The following is a 16,093-nucleotide window of genomic DNA, read 5'->3' on the forward strand; positions in this document are numbered from 1 at the left end:
TATGTTTTTGACAGTTGTGTTGTCTATTATTTAACTCAACTTGGAAGAAAGCCCCACACAAGAATTCCTATGTGTCTGTTTGTGTACAAATGGTGAATAAAAATCTTGAATCATGAATTTTAAATCTCTGCTTGATCCTCACTGTGACCAGGTGAGGCAGACGGCTGACCTCCCTGAACCTGGTTCCGTAAATTTGTATATTAGATGATACTGGAGGATCTTAACCTTAATATTCAGCCTCATTGTTATTTTTTATCCTGAAACGTTCGTGTGTTGGTGTAAATGTACTATGTAAATAACAGACAGGCTACAGCAGCTTGTTATTGTGGACGTCACTTGTGCGACGCTCCCTGACTCTCGGCAGTTTCAAGGAGCCCGAACTGGGCGTTTCTTCGCTGCTACTTCTCGAATAAAAAAAAGAAAAAGAAAAAGTTTTGCTGTTGAGCAAGTTTTCACCAACAGTGGTCATCGCACGACGGAGACAGGAGAAACCTTCAGTAAGGTGAAGCTGCCTGTAACAACGGAGAAGCGTCATGCTAAAGTGGAGCTAGCTAAAGTTAGTGAGTCTACGCTGTTATCTGCGGTCTGTAGATATGCTACTTATCGTTTATTTTCATCTTGTAAAGTTACAGTTGGCTGGTTAACAGAGCTCAAATGGTATATTATGAATCGTTAGCAGTGTAAATGGTGTATTCTGTGTGTTTAAACGGTGTTTAAGATGGTTTATGTGGCTAAAACGGGTCGTTGTAGCTAGCATGGTAGCTTAGCTAACTTCTGAGTAACTTTGGGCAACTTTAAGGGACCGTCGTCAAACGTTCATGCGGCCGCAGAGGGAGCGTCGTCCACGGCCGGCTCCCTTCCTGCACCGCTTTAAGCGGAATGGGAAGCCTTGAAACCTCCGTGTTTGTATCTTGAAATTGCGAGCGGAGTCGAGCTCCATATTGAATCAAAGTTGGCAACTCCTTGACTAATACTTTGTGACTTTCAGGCTGGATTGCTGCGGGGGATCCGATGATGGACGGTTTGTTTCCTTCATGTTCAGTAGTTTAATGCAGCAGCCAGTCCAGCAGTCTCCAAGTTTAAAGGACCAGACCTGGATGTGATGGACAATCCGTCCTCAGTGATCACACAAGTCAGCCGGGATGAGGAGGGCAGTAAGGCAGAGAGGGGTAAGTTCTCGGCTCTGTTGCCCCTGTGGTAAAAGTCGCTCAAATCTGCTCCAACATGTTGCACAGAAACAAGCTGCAGCACTGAAACTGTCACTGGCAGTCGCTCTGCAGAGGTTAAAGCCGCGGCCTTCTGTTAAAGTGACAATAACTCATTATAATCTCACCATTAAAGATTAAAAATCACCTCAGAGGCACTTTAAGATCGATACTGAACAACAGATCTGCACCATAATTACATCAAACACCCTGCAGAGTGTTTCGCATGTTGGTGATATTATTCATTACGCTGCAGCTGTTTTTGACTAAACTGCAGGAATGTGAAAGTCCAGTTTCTGCCTTATCAGCTCTCCGATCACTAGTATGGATTTCTGCTGCTGTGCACAACCAGTAAGAGGCCAGAATAAATGCAGGTTAGTGAATAATCAGCTGATCTGTCGGGAGGCAAAGGTTTTGTTCAGCGCTGCAGGTTTTCACATTAATGTTCAAGATATGAGAAGAGGTTAAAACAGTGTTTAAGTAAATCTACAGCAGCCTGATCTATTTCATAACTGTGAACATGTTTACCGACATTGATTCACAGCTGCTGTTTGCTCTGTTCACCGACACGATGCAAAGTTATGGAGTCAAAACAAATCTCTTAGTTTCTGTTTCTCTGCAGGATCAGGTTGCGTTCATCTTAATTCACCCACATTATCTGACTGTGTTTACGCAGGAAGAATTTCAGCCATGATTGAACATAGAGACACCAGAGAAACATTTTTTGGTGACCGAAACTCTGCTTATGTCTCTATATTAAAGTTAAAGAAAAGATTTGTAGCATCACAGCTGAAACTACAAAAGTCATGTCTGCATTTCCCAACTTTGGGTCAAAGGGTCCATATTGTTTTTTTTGGGCCAGTATGGATTATTAGTAATCAAGAGACCAATAACTGATATTTGGATCAATCAAGGACTGCTGTGGCTGCTTCAGAATCAAAGGAAAGCATTTTTGCATTACTTATTTTATCCAAAATATGGTTAAAAAAAACCCAACTATACGGAAAAATGCTGAATATTGCATTCAAAATAAATAAACACGATCAGAATTTCTATGTAATCCACTTAAAACGCTAAAGATTGAACAATGAAGGGAAATGTTATCCAAACTGTGCAATATCTACATCACAGGAGCTACTATTTTTGTGTGATGTAAAGGAATGTGCTTGTTAAGTAAAAACCGTCACCTTTTTTTCAGGGGAATAAAAACTAGTGAAAAAAAAAATCTAGCATCAGGACTGAGCTGAAAGCCAGTGAGTTAATTTGACCTTATTTGACAGAAATCTCTGCATTTTCCTGTTATTTCAGATTACTGGACAAATAAAAGTGTTTGTTATGCCTGAGTAAATGAAACCCCAACTAAGAAAACAGGTTAAAAATGTAACTTTTTACTTTAATTCTCGATTTTTTTTTACCTTTGGCACTAGTGATTGTCCTATCGTGGAGGCTAAAAATTCTTTAAAGGTGCCAAAATTCTTAAATTCATGAAACTATTCGTTCATTATTTACTTTACTAGTAATTATGACAACTATTGTCAAACTTTCATATTTTAAATTACATATATTTAACGTGACCAAATGTCAGGTGTCGAAGGTATCTCCTTGATCTTAGACTGTAAATCTGAAAAAAAAAACTGCGTCTCTTTGTACATTTTATTAATTTGTGTGTTTCTTTTAACTTGAGAACTTCAGTGTGCCTTATAAAGCCGCTGAAATGTTTAATTTGTCTGTTTTTATTGGAGAGTTTTACAGCCACATGAAAGACAAACAGCTGCTTCAGAGGTTTTTCACTTTTTCTTTCACAAAGAGTCGAATCCTTGTAAAATACGGAATCTTTGTGACTGATCAAGGCGAGTTTAAATACATTGTCAGCATGCAAGTGAAGACCTGAAGAAAACCAAGCTGTACAGACGTTTGGAATAAACCAGTTAGTCGGGAATCAGTGGAAAAGGCCTTCTGTTGTAGTTTTTGGCTGTTTGAAATCAAAGCAGGCGCAGAATCTAAGTTTACCTTCGTTATCTGACTGAAGCTCAGCTGATAAATGATGAAAAACGGGAGTGAAAGTGTTGATTATGGGAAATTATTGAGCACATGAGGCTTTTAAATGCATCCTGATGAAACAGTCTGATAGGATGAAGCATCTGATCCTGAAATAACTTCACGCTGATGTCATGCGGCGATGCAGCTGCTTGTGAATTATTCATTTTTCTTAAGTTAGGGAACAGGACATGTCATGTTGAGATAAGAATTTCTGCTAAAAAAAAAACTGGTTTAGCGACATCTCATTTACTCCAGCTCGTTAGTTGATAACCTTCGACAGACTATCTGATTGATGATTACCTAAGATTTGTACTTCTTGTCTAGAAACGCACTAATTACACAGCCATTCTGCTGATATCGTTCCTCACACCTGGTTTCCAGTGTGTTTGTTCTTCGGCCAGACTTCTTCCTGCGTTATTCAACTGTTAATATTGGTAAAGTTAAAAAGAATGGCGGCTCTGAATATGTTTTTGCCCAAAGCTAATTGAGTGAAACACATCAAACGGTTGTTTCATGTGTGTTTAAAGCCAGATGTGTAAGAACCGCAGCTTAAAATACAGAAACATTTACTGCCGCTCCTTAATTAGCACCTATGACTGTTTCATTGCTTCAGCTGGAACAATACGGTTGAATGTGTTTCACTGTGTAATACGTTGTAGTATTAAATGTAGCAATGTCCATTATTAAACTTCAAAATATGAGAAACTTAAGATATGTACAGTTTACCTCCTTAATAATCTGCGTCTTTACTTGATCTTGATGGAAATAACAAATTAATGAGTACTTAATTAATTAATTAAAAATAACAGAAAAATGAATTTGTACATAAATCGGAAATGAAAACAATAGGGCTGGACCCACATATCCGAATATTAATTTTGAGATCCGAATACTCAGAGTACCCTCCCCCCGTTACTTTTGATTGGCCAGTTGGCTGGCTGTATCACATGGACCTACCAACTCTTGACGTCACACTCCAGTTCGCCTGTGTTTGTAAACAGAAGACGGAGATATCCATGCTAATGCTAACGCTGTCGGACTCCGACGATGAATCACTGCCAAAATCTTATCACTTGGTCCTTGTGTCATTCCTGGCCTCCCCTGAAAATTTCATCCAAACCCGTTAATCCATTTTTTAGTAATCTTGCGAACAGACAGACAGACAGACAGACAGACAGACAGACAGACAGACAGAGACAGACAGACAGACAGACAGACAGACAGACAGACAGACAGACAGACAGACAGACCAACGCTGTGTTCCTTGGCGGAGTAATTATAGTTTCAGCCTCAAAAATCAGTGTGTGAGAAGGATGTTGTGTTGTTTTTCTTTAGGAGGCGTCGCATTGTTTTAGAAGTCTATTTTTAGAGAAATGACACAATAATCTGAACTTTGTCTTGGCTCCAATGGAGTGAAATATTTGGAAGGTGACCAACAACAGAGTCTAAACTTAGAAAAGTAATCATACAATGCTTTTTTATAGTGACATTAAGCTCTGTTTAAAGGGCAACACACCCCAAACAAAGTACCTTGAATGACAAGTTTACCGAGCAGATCTGTTTGTAAGGCCTCAGGTGGTTTCAAATCACCACATAAATTCAAACTATTAGTGAAAAAGCATCATCACTGCACTGTCCTCTTAGTGCCTTCCGATGACTCAGTTTAATACAGCCTGCAGTATTAGCTCCTTCCTTGCCATCTTCATAAAGCCTCTTTTTATGAATTAACTCATGCTCTGTGTTGTGCAGTCAGCCTCCAGTTAGTCAGTTTGTCTGCTGAAAAGCGTGTGATTTAAAAACAAAAATCAACATAAATACCGAAGTGAGTCAAGACTCTGGGGAGCAAATAAGGACACGAGGGAGTCGAGAAAGGAAACAAAGCAGGGACAGTTGGTGGGTTTTTATAAAATTAGGCGGCATTACGTGTAACGAATTGGGATTAGTTTTGCTTATTAGCGATAAGAGTTTCTGGAAAACCGCAAGAATTACAGAAAAGTAAAGACACAGAGACACGTGAATGAATTGTAAGCAAACATATCGGTCAGAAACAGAGAAATTGAGCTGAGTAAGAAGAAGAAACTACACGATAATAGCATCCCGGGCTAAAACACGACGGCTTCCTCCACTGATACCCGTCTGTTTCCTCTTCCTGTTTTGGCCTGAGCGAGGCCAGCAGAGGGTCAGACGGGGTTTGAATCCACAAATGGAGTAGGAGGGAATGAAAGGCGTGAGAGACGGACAACAGAGGTTTGTGTTGGTAACACAGTCACGTCCAGAGAGCAGAATAAAGACCCAGAAACTCAGTCTAATGGGAGCAGCGCCGTTCATGCACATTTACAGGACGCTCAGTGGAAGTTAGTGGCGTTCTGCTCCAACAAACATCCCTGAGAAAAGAAAATGAGGTAAACTTTTGCTGACATTAAATTCAAATAAACAGAAATTTCTAGATTTTACCAAAAAACTGTTAAACTTTTTCCTCACAAAGCCAATCATCTGTCAACATGATGACATGAAGTGATGAATAAATGACAAAATAACTACAATTTGCAAACAAGAGTCGTGTTTCGGAAAGAGCTATGTTTGGATTTGCTCATTTATTTATTAACTCTTTGAAACCAGAACCTGCTGCTGGGTTTTAATGTTATGTTTAAAATAAATCACACACAATCACAGACGCCATTATCAGAGTCTCGACTTCCCAACAGTCCTTGAACTACTCATTTGTGATGTGCTGTTCTGTTAGGAAAATTAAATCTATGCTTTAAATACTCCACCAAGGAACGCGGCGCAGTTATGTGATGACTAGCATTGGTTTGTGTGTTTTGTGGTCCGCAGCGGTCGATTTGTAGCAGGATCGCAATTATGTGATCGTCTGCAGGCAGCTGATGTAGTGTTCACTTGTTGTCATAGTTACAGTGACGTCGTGCCGCCATCTTGCAATGATACAGAAATCTTTAACAAAGCCGTGGATCCAGACTGTAATCACTTGGTCCTTGTGTCATATCTGACCTTCCCTGAAAATTTAATCCAAATCCATTCGTCCGTTTTTGAGTAATGTTGCGAACAGACAAACCAATGCCGATCGTCACATAACTAATAATTATTATTCATTAATTTATATGCCCATTAAAATTTAGAAAGGAGGTTTATGTGGGGAACACATGCTTGTTTTTCTGTCAGTCAGTTAAAGATTAACACACTGTTTTAGCTCTCAACTGTTGGCTGTTTTATCATAATTTCAGAATTTGTGTCCAGTGTTGTATTCGTGGTTGTTGTTTAAAGCAGTTTTAACTGTAGACTTCATTTTCAAAAAACAAATGAAAGCTACAGACGTAACAGACATTACATTAACGGAGTTAAAAACAGATTCATTTTAGAAGTTTACTATTCATTGGGAGGTTATGTGTGTTTATGACCAGTCATATGACAACCTCCCTTGTTATGATTGGGTCACTACATCCCATAATACCACATGATGAGTGTAAAAATGCCTTTACAGTGTTTGCCTGCCACCATGAGTGAAGTGTTAAAGTACGGAGAGTTCATTGGTGGTTTTCTGCTGACATCAGAGGTTCAGTTACGCAAGAGCTGCTGGCAGACACGTGTCTGGGTTCGTGCACATGATAAAAGTATGAGGAACGAAGCTGGATGTCCTTTTTAGCACCTCTGTGCAATCAGCAACAAGACGGAGGCATCAGTTAATCAGTTATTTCAACCTGACACAGGAAGTGTGTTGCATTTTTTAAAAGCATATTAACCTTCTGAACTCTGTCCTGCACTGCTGTGGAAACAGAACTACAATTAGAAGTAGAGAGATGAAGCAGGATAACGCATCATGATGCTCTTGAAAATAAACACAAATCTGTAATCAACATGTTACTCCAAGTGCCCCATGTGCTACCATTATTGAAAAAAACATTGGCTCCACATACTATAGATATTTTACTACTTCAGTTTTTTTCTTTCCACACTTGTGCTCTGTGTAAACACTGCCTGCAGTTCAGTCGAGCAAGCCTTGAATTTTTAGCGTGTGACTTTTGGTTGCAGCTGAGTCAGTCGCGGTCACAGTTGCACCAATTAGTGCAGTTTTTTTTTGGTTTTACACAATCTCATCTGTGCAAATGGTTTATTTTGGGCAAATTTTAAAATGTAGAATAAAGTTTTTTGGTCAGATTCCCAGATGAGTAGTTCCAGGACTGTTGGAAAGTTGAAAATCCAACAGTTGTCCTTCTGTTTTTACAGTTTCTGTCTGTGATAAATAGTGTGAGTTTGGTGATAGGTTGTTATTTAGTCTCAGATAAGATGCCTCAGTGGGGTACAATAGCTGTTTGTCCATTTTGAAGCGTTTGTTCTTATCATATAATTGAAGACCTTTTGGGTTAACTTCTCTTTTGAAAACAACAAACTGTAGTGTTCAATGAAAATATTATAAATTTAGAATTCTTTCTTTTTTTTTATCATTAATTAGTCTTGCTTTTTCAACAAATACAGTGGGTCCTCAGTTTACGGCGTTTCATTGGTACATCGGAAGTGGTTACGTGGAACTAGTTGGCGAGCAGAGTGAATGAATACGTCATCACGCAGCGCAATAAGATGACTTTGTTTACGTTCGCCAGCTGTACGCCATCTTGGATTATGCTACATTCACTAACTTTTTGCCCTTCATTATGGCTCTCAAGGAGATCAAGTTGTAAAAACAGTGCAACATGTTCTTTTATCGTCTTGTAAAATGACTCATACATGCATGAAAGTCATTGGTATTCTTGGCTTTTCTGAAGAACTGATCGGTATCATGATGCACGTAACGACTTTGTTTACGTTTTCGCCGGAGTTCCGACTTACAGCGAAAATGAACTTGCGTCGATCTGTAGGAACAGAACTCTGACGTAAGTTGAGGACCCCCTGTACATGAATTGTTTAGTGCAGAAAACTCTAGACAACAAGAGCCCAAAGATATGCAGCATTTAACTTGAGCAAAGTGACATATACACTACCATTTAAAAGTTTGGGGTCACCCAGTCAATTTCATGTTTTCCATGAAAACTCACACTTTTATTCATGTGCTAACATAATTGCACAAAGGTTTTCTAATCACCAATTAGCCTTTCAACACCATTAGCTAACACAATGTAGGATTAGAACACAGGAGTGATGGTTGCTGGAACTGGGCCTCTATACCCCGATGTAGAAACAGTCATTTATCACATGGACAATGTGTAGACTGTATTTCTGATTCATTTAATGTTATCTTAATTGAACAAAACTGCTTTTCTTACAAAAATAAGGACATTTCTAAGTGACCCCAAACATTTCAGTGATAGTGTAAATAAATTGCTTGTAAAATCTGTTGCTTGATGATCATCTTCTTCCGCAGGTTCGTCTCCCTCTCAGTCCTCCAAGAAGCCCCGGAGTGGAGGCCTCTTCTCCAGCCTTTTTTGCTGCCTCTGTCGGGACCAACCGGAGCCTCCGCCGGTCAACAACAACGCTCCTCTCCTGGTGGAAGAGAACGGAACCATCTCCAAGGTGTGTTCACCTGTTTGGTCGTGTCGGATTCCGGTTGCATTTTTGTTTTGTTGTGACAGCAACAGAAAGATTAAATCTGTCCTAGAGAGAGAAAGGTCAGGAAGAAGGCATTTTTAGATTTAAGGGTTGTGTTTCTCGCACCCTGTTGTGTTGATATATTATTGCATGCAGCTCACAGGATTTCGAATTTGTGTGTTGAGGCTCAGGGAAACATTAATCTGTGTGTTTTCAGATCCAGGTGAAGCCGCTGCTGCCTCCAGTGAAGTCAAAAGACTCTGGGAAGCTCTGCGTGGTGATAGATCTGGATGAGACGTTAGTTCACAGCTCTTTCAAGGTCAGAAGAAATCTGTGTTGTTGCATGAATTACAAGCAACTAGTTTAACATTTCCAGAGTGTTCTTACATTTCCTGGATGACGCAGGAACTCAGAGACACGAGTTGAACATAGTCGTCCCCTGTGGCTGCATTACCTCATTAGATAGTTATGTTGAAGAGTAAGAAACACTCGCACGTCGACGTTTTCCTCCATCTGGTTGTTGTTGGCTCTGACGGTGACATTTCTGTCGCCGCTAGTGAATGCCAAACCCAAACTAGCTGCTTCTTAAACCCAAATAAACACAGTGGCTCCTGCATGTGCTCACATTCTGTCGGTACCTGCAGTAACACCGCAGTTAGTGAATAAAGTTGCATTCATTCTCCACTCTTTATAGGTGGAAATGTCCAAGTCTTGGTGGTTAAACTGAGCTTTTTTTTCTCCTTTTTATTAGCCTGTGAACAACGCGGATTTCATCATTCCTGTGGAAATAGATGGAACAGTACACCAGGTAACGCTAGCATCGCACTGCTGCGCTAAAATGTCCATGTTGTGTCTCACCGTCGTCTGATTGTATGACAGCTCTTCTCCTGGTGTAAATTACTGAGTGTAGTCGCTGCTGTCAGCGTTTAGGGGATTTGAGGACGGCTGCTGCAGATTGATGACATACCATGGGTCTGGGCCTGATTCAAGTAATCCAGGATAGGTTTGTTCAGACAAGCACAGCCTATTCCGGATGACTTGGTTCAGGAACGCTGCCCTCAGACGCCGACACAGCAAGAAGAAGAAAAAATGGAACTTCAACCAGCCAAATGCTCGTCTATGTCGTGTATATATTTAGCTTCCACTGCTGGTCTTGAATGTTGTTGAATGCAAACAATATTTATAAATTCAGACATACCTGTGACATTTGTCTGTTGGAATTAAAAGTATTCATTTGTATTTGAAACACTTACAGAAAACATGGCATTTCCTCGGGCATTTATGATTTGTAGAAACACGTTGTATTTAGAAATGCTTTAAAGATTCCTCTGTTCCAGGTGTATGTCCTGAAGCGGCCTCATGTCGACGAGTTCCTGAAGAGGATGGGAGAACTGTTTGAGTGCGTCCTGTTCACCGCCAGCTTAGCCAAGGTGACGATCAGGAGGAATAACTGTGCAGTTGGATGTTTCTGTTCTCTGGATGGTGTTTTTATGTCTGTAGAAGAAGTATTAATTAAGAGAGGCTGGGTCACTATAAAAGGAAAACTTCAATGTATACTACCATTCAAAAGTTTGGGGTCACTTCGAAATGTCCTTATTTTTGAAAGAAAAACTGTTTTTGTGAATGAAGATAACATTAAATGAATCAGAAATACAGTCTAGACATTGTTAATGTGGTAAATGACTATTCTAGCTGGAAACGGCAGATTTTTAATGGAATATCTCCATAGGGGTACAGAGGAACATTTCCAGCAACCATCACTCCTGTGTTCTAATGCTACATTGTGTTAGCTAATGGTGTTGAAAGGCTCATTGATGATTAGAAAACCCTTGTGCAGTTATGTTAGCACATGAATAAAAGTGAGTTTCCATGGAAAACATGAAATGGCCTGAGTGAATCCAAACTTTTGCACGGTAGTGTATATACAGTTTATACAAAAGAAACCATTTTGAGGTGAACATGAAGAAAAAGAAGCCGACAGGATGATGGTGCACAAAATAATAACTAAAACAACAAAGAAATACATGAAAAACTATATATATATATATATATATATATATATATATATATATAAATAAAAAAAATTTTTTTTTTTTTTTTTTTTTTTTTTTTTTTAATCTTGCATTGGAAAACATGCAGCAGTAGTATTATTAGTATTTTTCACTGTAAATTAACTTTTATTTCTTATATGTTCTGTTCCAAGTCCCATCTTAATATTATGGTTTAAGAAGCCAGAATGAATCTTCCAAGAGGTGAAAGTATATACATTTTAAAAGTTGTGTGCATTATGAAGATATGCAAATGCAGTAATCATGCCTCCACCCATTCAGCGACTTTCTGATCTGATTTACAGCGTTTTTTCAGTCATTGAAAAATGTTTCTGATTTAACAAAAAAACTACTGAGATTTTGCTTTAATTGCAGGTTTTTAGAGCATAATTGGTTTGACACCTCACCAAAACATTAATACATCCTTCGTCCAGGAACTCCTTGTCTAATTTATGCATTATATTTTGTATCGTCTTCAGTATGCAGACCCGGTCTCTGATCTGCTGGATAAGTGGGGAGCTTTTCGCTGCCGCCTTTTCCGAGAGTCCTGCGTCTTCCACCGAGGAAACTACGTCAAGGACCTGAGCCGTCTGGGTCGGGACCTGAACAAGGTGATCATCGTGGACAACTCTCCTGCCTCCTACATCTTCCACCCCGACAACGCAGTGAGTATCCTGACGATGGCTTCGGTAGAACTACAGGTTGAGGAATCATTTGTCTATTTGATAGGGACAGTGCATATTAATCAACATCTATTTAGACAGCAGCAGACATAAATGTGCCGGATTATAGCATCAATGCTGATTTACATCTGCAGCCCCTAGACAGGTAAAAAAAAAAAAAAAAACATAACAGTGAAACATAGGACAATAGGTCACAATAAAAGCACATCACAAAAAGTACACAAAGAAGTTAAAGGTCAGTGCTCACAAGACTGGTTCACTTTCAGCCACTGTTTAAGGTGAGTTTTGAAGGTTGGTAACGTGGCACACTCCCTTATGGAGAATGAAAGACTGTTTCAGATCTTACTGGCCTTTTCATGCATTTTGTTCAAAGGTTGTTTTTCTGTGTGGGACCTCACAGTCTCCTCTAAAGGAGGCCCTGGTCCTGAGAAAACTGTGAGCCCTTCTTTGAAGAAAGTCAGACATGGAGGGTGGGGAGTCCATGTCACACTTTGTAGATCAAACAAGCAAATTTATTTTGTTTAAATTCTCAAAGCTCAAAGAGTTGTGCTTCACCAAAATGTTACAAACATGATATGACATTACATTCACCTGCAGAACAAAGTTCCTGGCATTAACTCTCCTCCAGAATTTTTAGATTTGCTGTCACTGTGATTTTTAAAACAAAAAATCCTACAGTTCTGGTGCCCAGATAGTTCAGCTGTCTGAGTGGGTGACCCATAAACAAGGGACCATAGTCCCCATTGCAACGGTCATAGGTTCAAATCCAGCCCATGGCAATTTACTGCATATCATTCTACCATTGTTTCCTGTCTCTGTCTCCACTGTCCTGTGTAATGAAGACAAAAAGACCAACCAAAAAAAAAAAAAAAATCTGCAGTTCTGGTCGTATGTATTCATGGTATTAAGTTGGATTATTTACAAGTGTATTGAGATTATTGGCTTTGCTGCTTGTGAACACTAACTATAAGTCCAGTTTTACATCTTTTTCCTCTGATTTTGTTTGGATGAGGTTCCTTTCATTCATTCTAGGTTATGTTCTCGTAAAAAGTACAACTTCCCCATCCTTCACTGTGTTCTCGTTTGTTGATTCAGTACATTCCCAGTTATTATTTCTGACATAAGAGTAATAATAAGAAGGAATACGGTACATAATTTAGGTGTAAATGTCACGTTTTAAACTGAACACATAATTTTGTGTGGTATTTTCAGTAGGAATGTGGTGAGCCAAGAAAATCTTGGCTGAAAATCAAAAATCATCTCGACGTTTCAACAACAAACAAAAAAAGTCTGCAAGTGTCCATGTTTATCTGGTGTTTAGAGTTCCAGCTAAGCAATTTAAAGACTGGAAGAGATTATTTTAATGGAATAAAACATGAAATTTGGATACAGAGATGAATTTTTAGAGATTTGAACTAAATCACTCAGTGCAGTCCACTTGCTGTGCCTGTTAGCCTAAACAAATTATAAATCAACTTTAGAAGTTTGCATTTGCAGCATATTCAGTTATTTTGATGTCATTATTTTACACAGAAATGATAACAACAAACCCATACTGGCATCATTTAAACAAACAGAACTACATACTCCCAGCACACTGAGGAGTATGTTCAGTTAATCTGCTGATAGATGATCTGCCATGCTGGTTATGGAAGTTTACATAAAATTCACTCAAACCAACAACTTCTCTGACATGGTGTCAGTCAGTTTGGAGGAAAAAAATCAGGAAACATGAACATTAAATAAGTTTATTTGGGAAAAGTATTGGAGCTGCAGCTGGTCTGTTTCTCCCATCGCCAGAATTAATGGTTTAATCCTGAAAATCTGTTGCTGCAGTGCTTTTTTTTTCACCCGACGAGCACATCGACTCAGCAGTTGATGAGAAGACTGCAGCCCTACAGAAATAATTCACCCAAAACATCAGAAAAACAAGCTAGAAGTGACTAACAGTACCAGGATCAGTGTGCCGGTGTGGTTGCTGATAATCTGGGTTTTCGTCCAGGTGCCGGTGGCCACATGGTTCGACGACATGTCCGACACCGAGCTGCTGGACCTGATCCCGTTCTTCGAGAGGCTGAGCAAAGTGGACAACGTCTACACGGTCCTGAAGCAGCAGGCGACGGCGAGCTAACGCCGCTCCGCTTTTCATCTCAGCTCCGATTAAAAACGGCGAACAGAACCAGAAATGCACACAAAGCGGTGAGGCTCCAGCACCAGGGATCACTGCCGACCAGAACTCTAGACTGCTTCACCGCTGAGCCTTCACCTCCCCGTCACATCTGTCTGTCTGTCTGTCTGGAGGCTGCAACGCTGCCACCTCCTGGTCAAGCAGAACACTGGCCTCCATGACCTACCATGACCCATGAAAGGATTAATGTTTAATGACACTTCGGCATTGTCAGGCGGAGTTGTGTAGCCGTGAATCCTCTGGACGGGTACTGGACTTCTCATGGATTCAGGAACCGATGCAGGAATCAGGTGGACAGGAATCTTTGGAAATGAACTTGATGAGTCATTGAAAGAGCAGATGGTGAACACGTACTGTAGGTGTGTTTAAAACATTGTGGAGCAGCGTCATCTTGTATTCACACTATCTCTCAGCAGCACATGTCCTGTTAGAGGTTTTAGAGGGATGTGATCAGGTGTTTCTGAGTAATCATCGCAGTGTTACGTATGAATCGGATATAAAATAAGTCTCTTGTTCCAGCTGGGGCCGTATTGTCAAGTAAAATTAGGATTTGTTGAAAACTGATTGGACCCCGCACTTTAAAAGTACATTCTGTATTCGTATTTCACTGCAACGTATAAACTGATTTTAGCACAATGTGTAAACTTACCCAGCTTACAAAATCAGCATTTGGGAGTAAATTGGTCCTTTATTTTGAAATTTTGGGTAATTATTTTTAGTACCAAATGAAACAAGTGGAAAATCTGTCGCAAAAATCAGTGAATGACCCATATTAAAGCAGCCTATTTCCTCACACTAACGTCTTCACTCGCTGCTGTTGGATTTTGAAATTGCCACAAAATGCCACTTTTATTGTTTGGACCAGAGGACCAGGATCGATTCCTAAAACCACCTGGATGTCAGTTATCGTGAACAATGCATCAAAACTGCCTTTATCGGTGTCTCATCTGTTTAAGAACATTGTATGATGCAAAAAAAAAAAAAAACATATTTAGGCTCGTCGGTTTGGTTCTAATAAGCTTCAATGTATTTTTCTGTTTTTTCTGAAGCGGTACACATCGGCAGGAAACAGTTTCAGGACTTTGAAAGCAAAACGTGGCTCATTTAGTCCAGATTTAAAGGAGGAATCCACCCTGAAACACTTCAGCACTATACATAAGCAATATCAGTGATGTATCTTCTACTTCTGGGTCTTTTTAATAATTATTAATTCCAGTGCAGCTTCAGTAGAGTTTGATCTAAACAAAATCGATAAATGTCAAGTTCTTGGTATGTTTTCAAATAATTGATGAATTCCTTCCTACAAGTAAAACCCAGCAGTTTGACAACTGTCCAGTCAAAGGCATTCTGGGAGATGTAGGAAACACCTGCAACAGTGTGTGATGATTTATGGGTGGAGTTTTCCTTTTACAATTCCGCTGAGATTTTCTCTCCTACTTGTTTTTACTTGTGTAACATTAGTTGGTTCAGTCAGGTTTCAGGAGCAACATTTGCGTCGACAATACCAAGCGTTGAGACTGATGAATGAAAACGGTTTGACGAAGAGCCTCAGTAGCGGCTCGTGATGCGACTTGACCTTAGATGGGGCATTTTTCGATGTTTAACAAATCCATGTCAATCAAATTAGCCTGTTCCTATTCTAAATAATTACTTTTTAAATTTCTTATTTTGCCCAGGAGTGGTAATCTTCTATAATATTCACAGAATGTTTTCCAAAGTGAAAACGTGTTTTTTTGCTGTTTTGGTGTGGTTGGTTACCTCTTATGTTCATAGGTAGAATATGGATCACAAATACCAGCAAATGACTAAACAGATAGTATCTTACTGTTGTAGGCACATAACAGGGTAATTTAATGGAAGCCATGATCACGTGTTTTCATTTAGATTTAATACTCATGCTGTTGGTGTTTGGAATTGGTTGGCCAACAGGAGTATTTATAGGAACATTCAGTCATTCATTTAAACCCAGTATTGTGTCACTGTGGGGCCCATTCGCTGATACTGTACTTCTTACACATTCAGTAGATATGTATATGTTGTTTTGCACAGTAATAAAGCAAACAAATTTCATTAATATATGAAATATTCATGTTACTGTACTCATGATTCAATAGATGTAACCTAATTTTTGACCTTTGTCGTTTTACCATACCAAATTATGTATGGACTGTATGTTATAATGCCATTTTTTTCCCGATAAATGCTAAATTGAAAGATGGTCCAACTGCTGTTTTGTTGAGTTTGTTTAACCCTAAACTCCAACCAAGAACTGAAGTAGCATGTGTGCAAATGTATTCAGAACCGATTTGTTGTGTGCACATCAAGAAAAATGTATTTTCAGTTAATAGGAAGATAATCTAGTGTGAGAAATGGCATATTAGATGTAAAAAC

The 16,093-nt window shown here is 39.4% G+C and overlaps 1 protein-coding gene across 3 annotated transcripts; it reads left to right on the forward strand.

The window, feature by feature from the left end:
- Nucleotides 1-353: 353 nt before the first annotated feature.
- LOC111565646 (carboxy-terminal domain RNA polymerase II polypeptide A small phosphatase 1-like) lies at nt 354-15,920 on the forward strand. 3 transcript variants are annotated; one of them, XM_023265816.3, is made up of 8 exons: nt 354-502; nt 989-1,169; nt 8,620-8,768; nt 9,001-9,102; nt 9,535-9,591; nt 10,121-10,213; nt 11,311-11,496; nt 13,517-15,920. In XM_023265816.3, exons 2-8 carry the CDS (start codon nt 1,103-1,105, stop codon nt 13,643-13,645), a joined length of 783 nt encoding a protein of 260 aa, XP_023121584.1. In that variant the 5' UTR covers nt 354-502; nt 989-1,102; the 3' UTR covers nt 13,646-15,920. The 3 variants fall into 3 exon arrangements, with proteins under 3 accessions (XP_023121584.1, XP_054864454.1, XP_023121583.1); XM_055008479.1 differs by having other exon boundaries at nt 373-560; XM_023265815.3 differs by having other exon boundaries at nt 373-556.
- Nucleotides 15,921-16,093: the final 173 nt, after the last annotated feature.

Source organism: Amphiprion ocellaris, chromosome 24 (genome assembly GCF_022539595.1).
Source record: "Amphiprion ocellaris isolate individual 3 ecotype Okinawa chromosome 24, ASM2253959v1, whole genome shotgun sequence".
Lineage (NCBI taxonomy): Eukaryota > Metazoa > Chordata > Actinopteri > Pomacentridae > Amphiprion > Amphiprion ocellaris.

Coding starts and splice junctions, on each gene's coding strand:
- LOC111565646 (XM_023265816.3), top strand. CDS start 1,103: ATGGACAATCCGTCCTCAGTGATCACACAAGTCAGCCGGGATGAGGAG. Junction 8,769..9,000: donor AGAACGGAACCATCTCCAAG/GTGTGTTCACCT, acceptor GTGTGTTTTCAG/ATCCAGGTGAAGCCGCTGCT. Junction 9,592..10,120: donor TAGATGGAACAGTACACCAG/GTAACGCTAGCA, acceptor CCTCTGTTCCAG/GTGTATGTCCTGAAGCGGCC.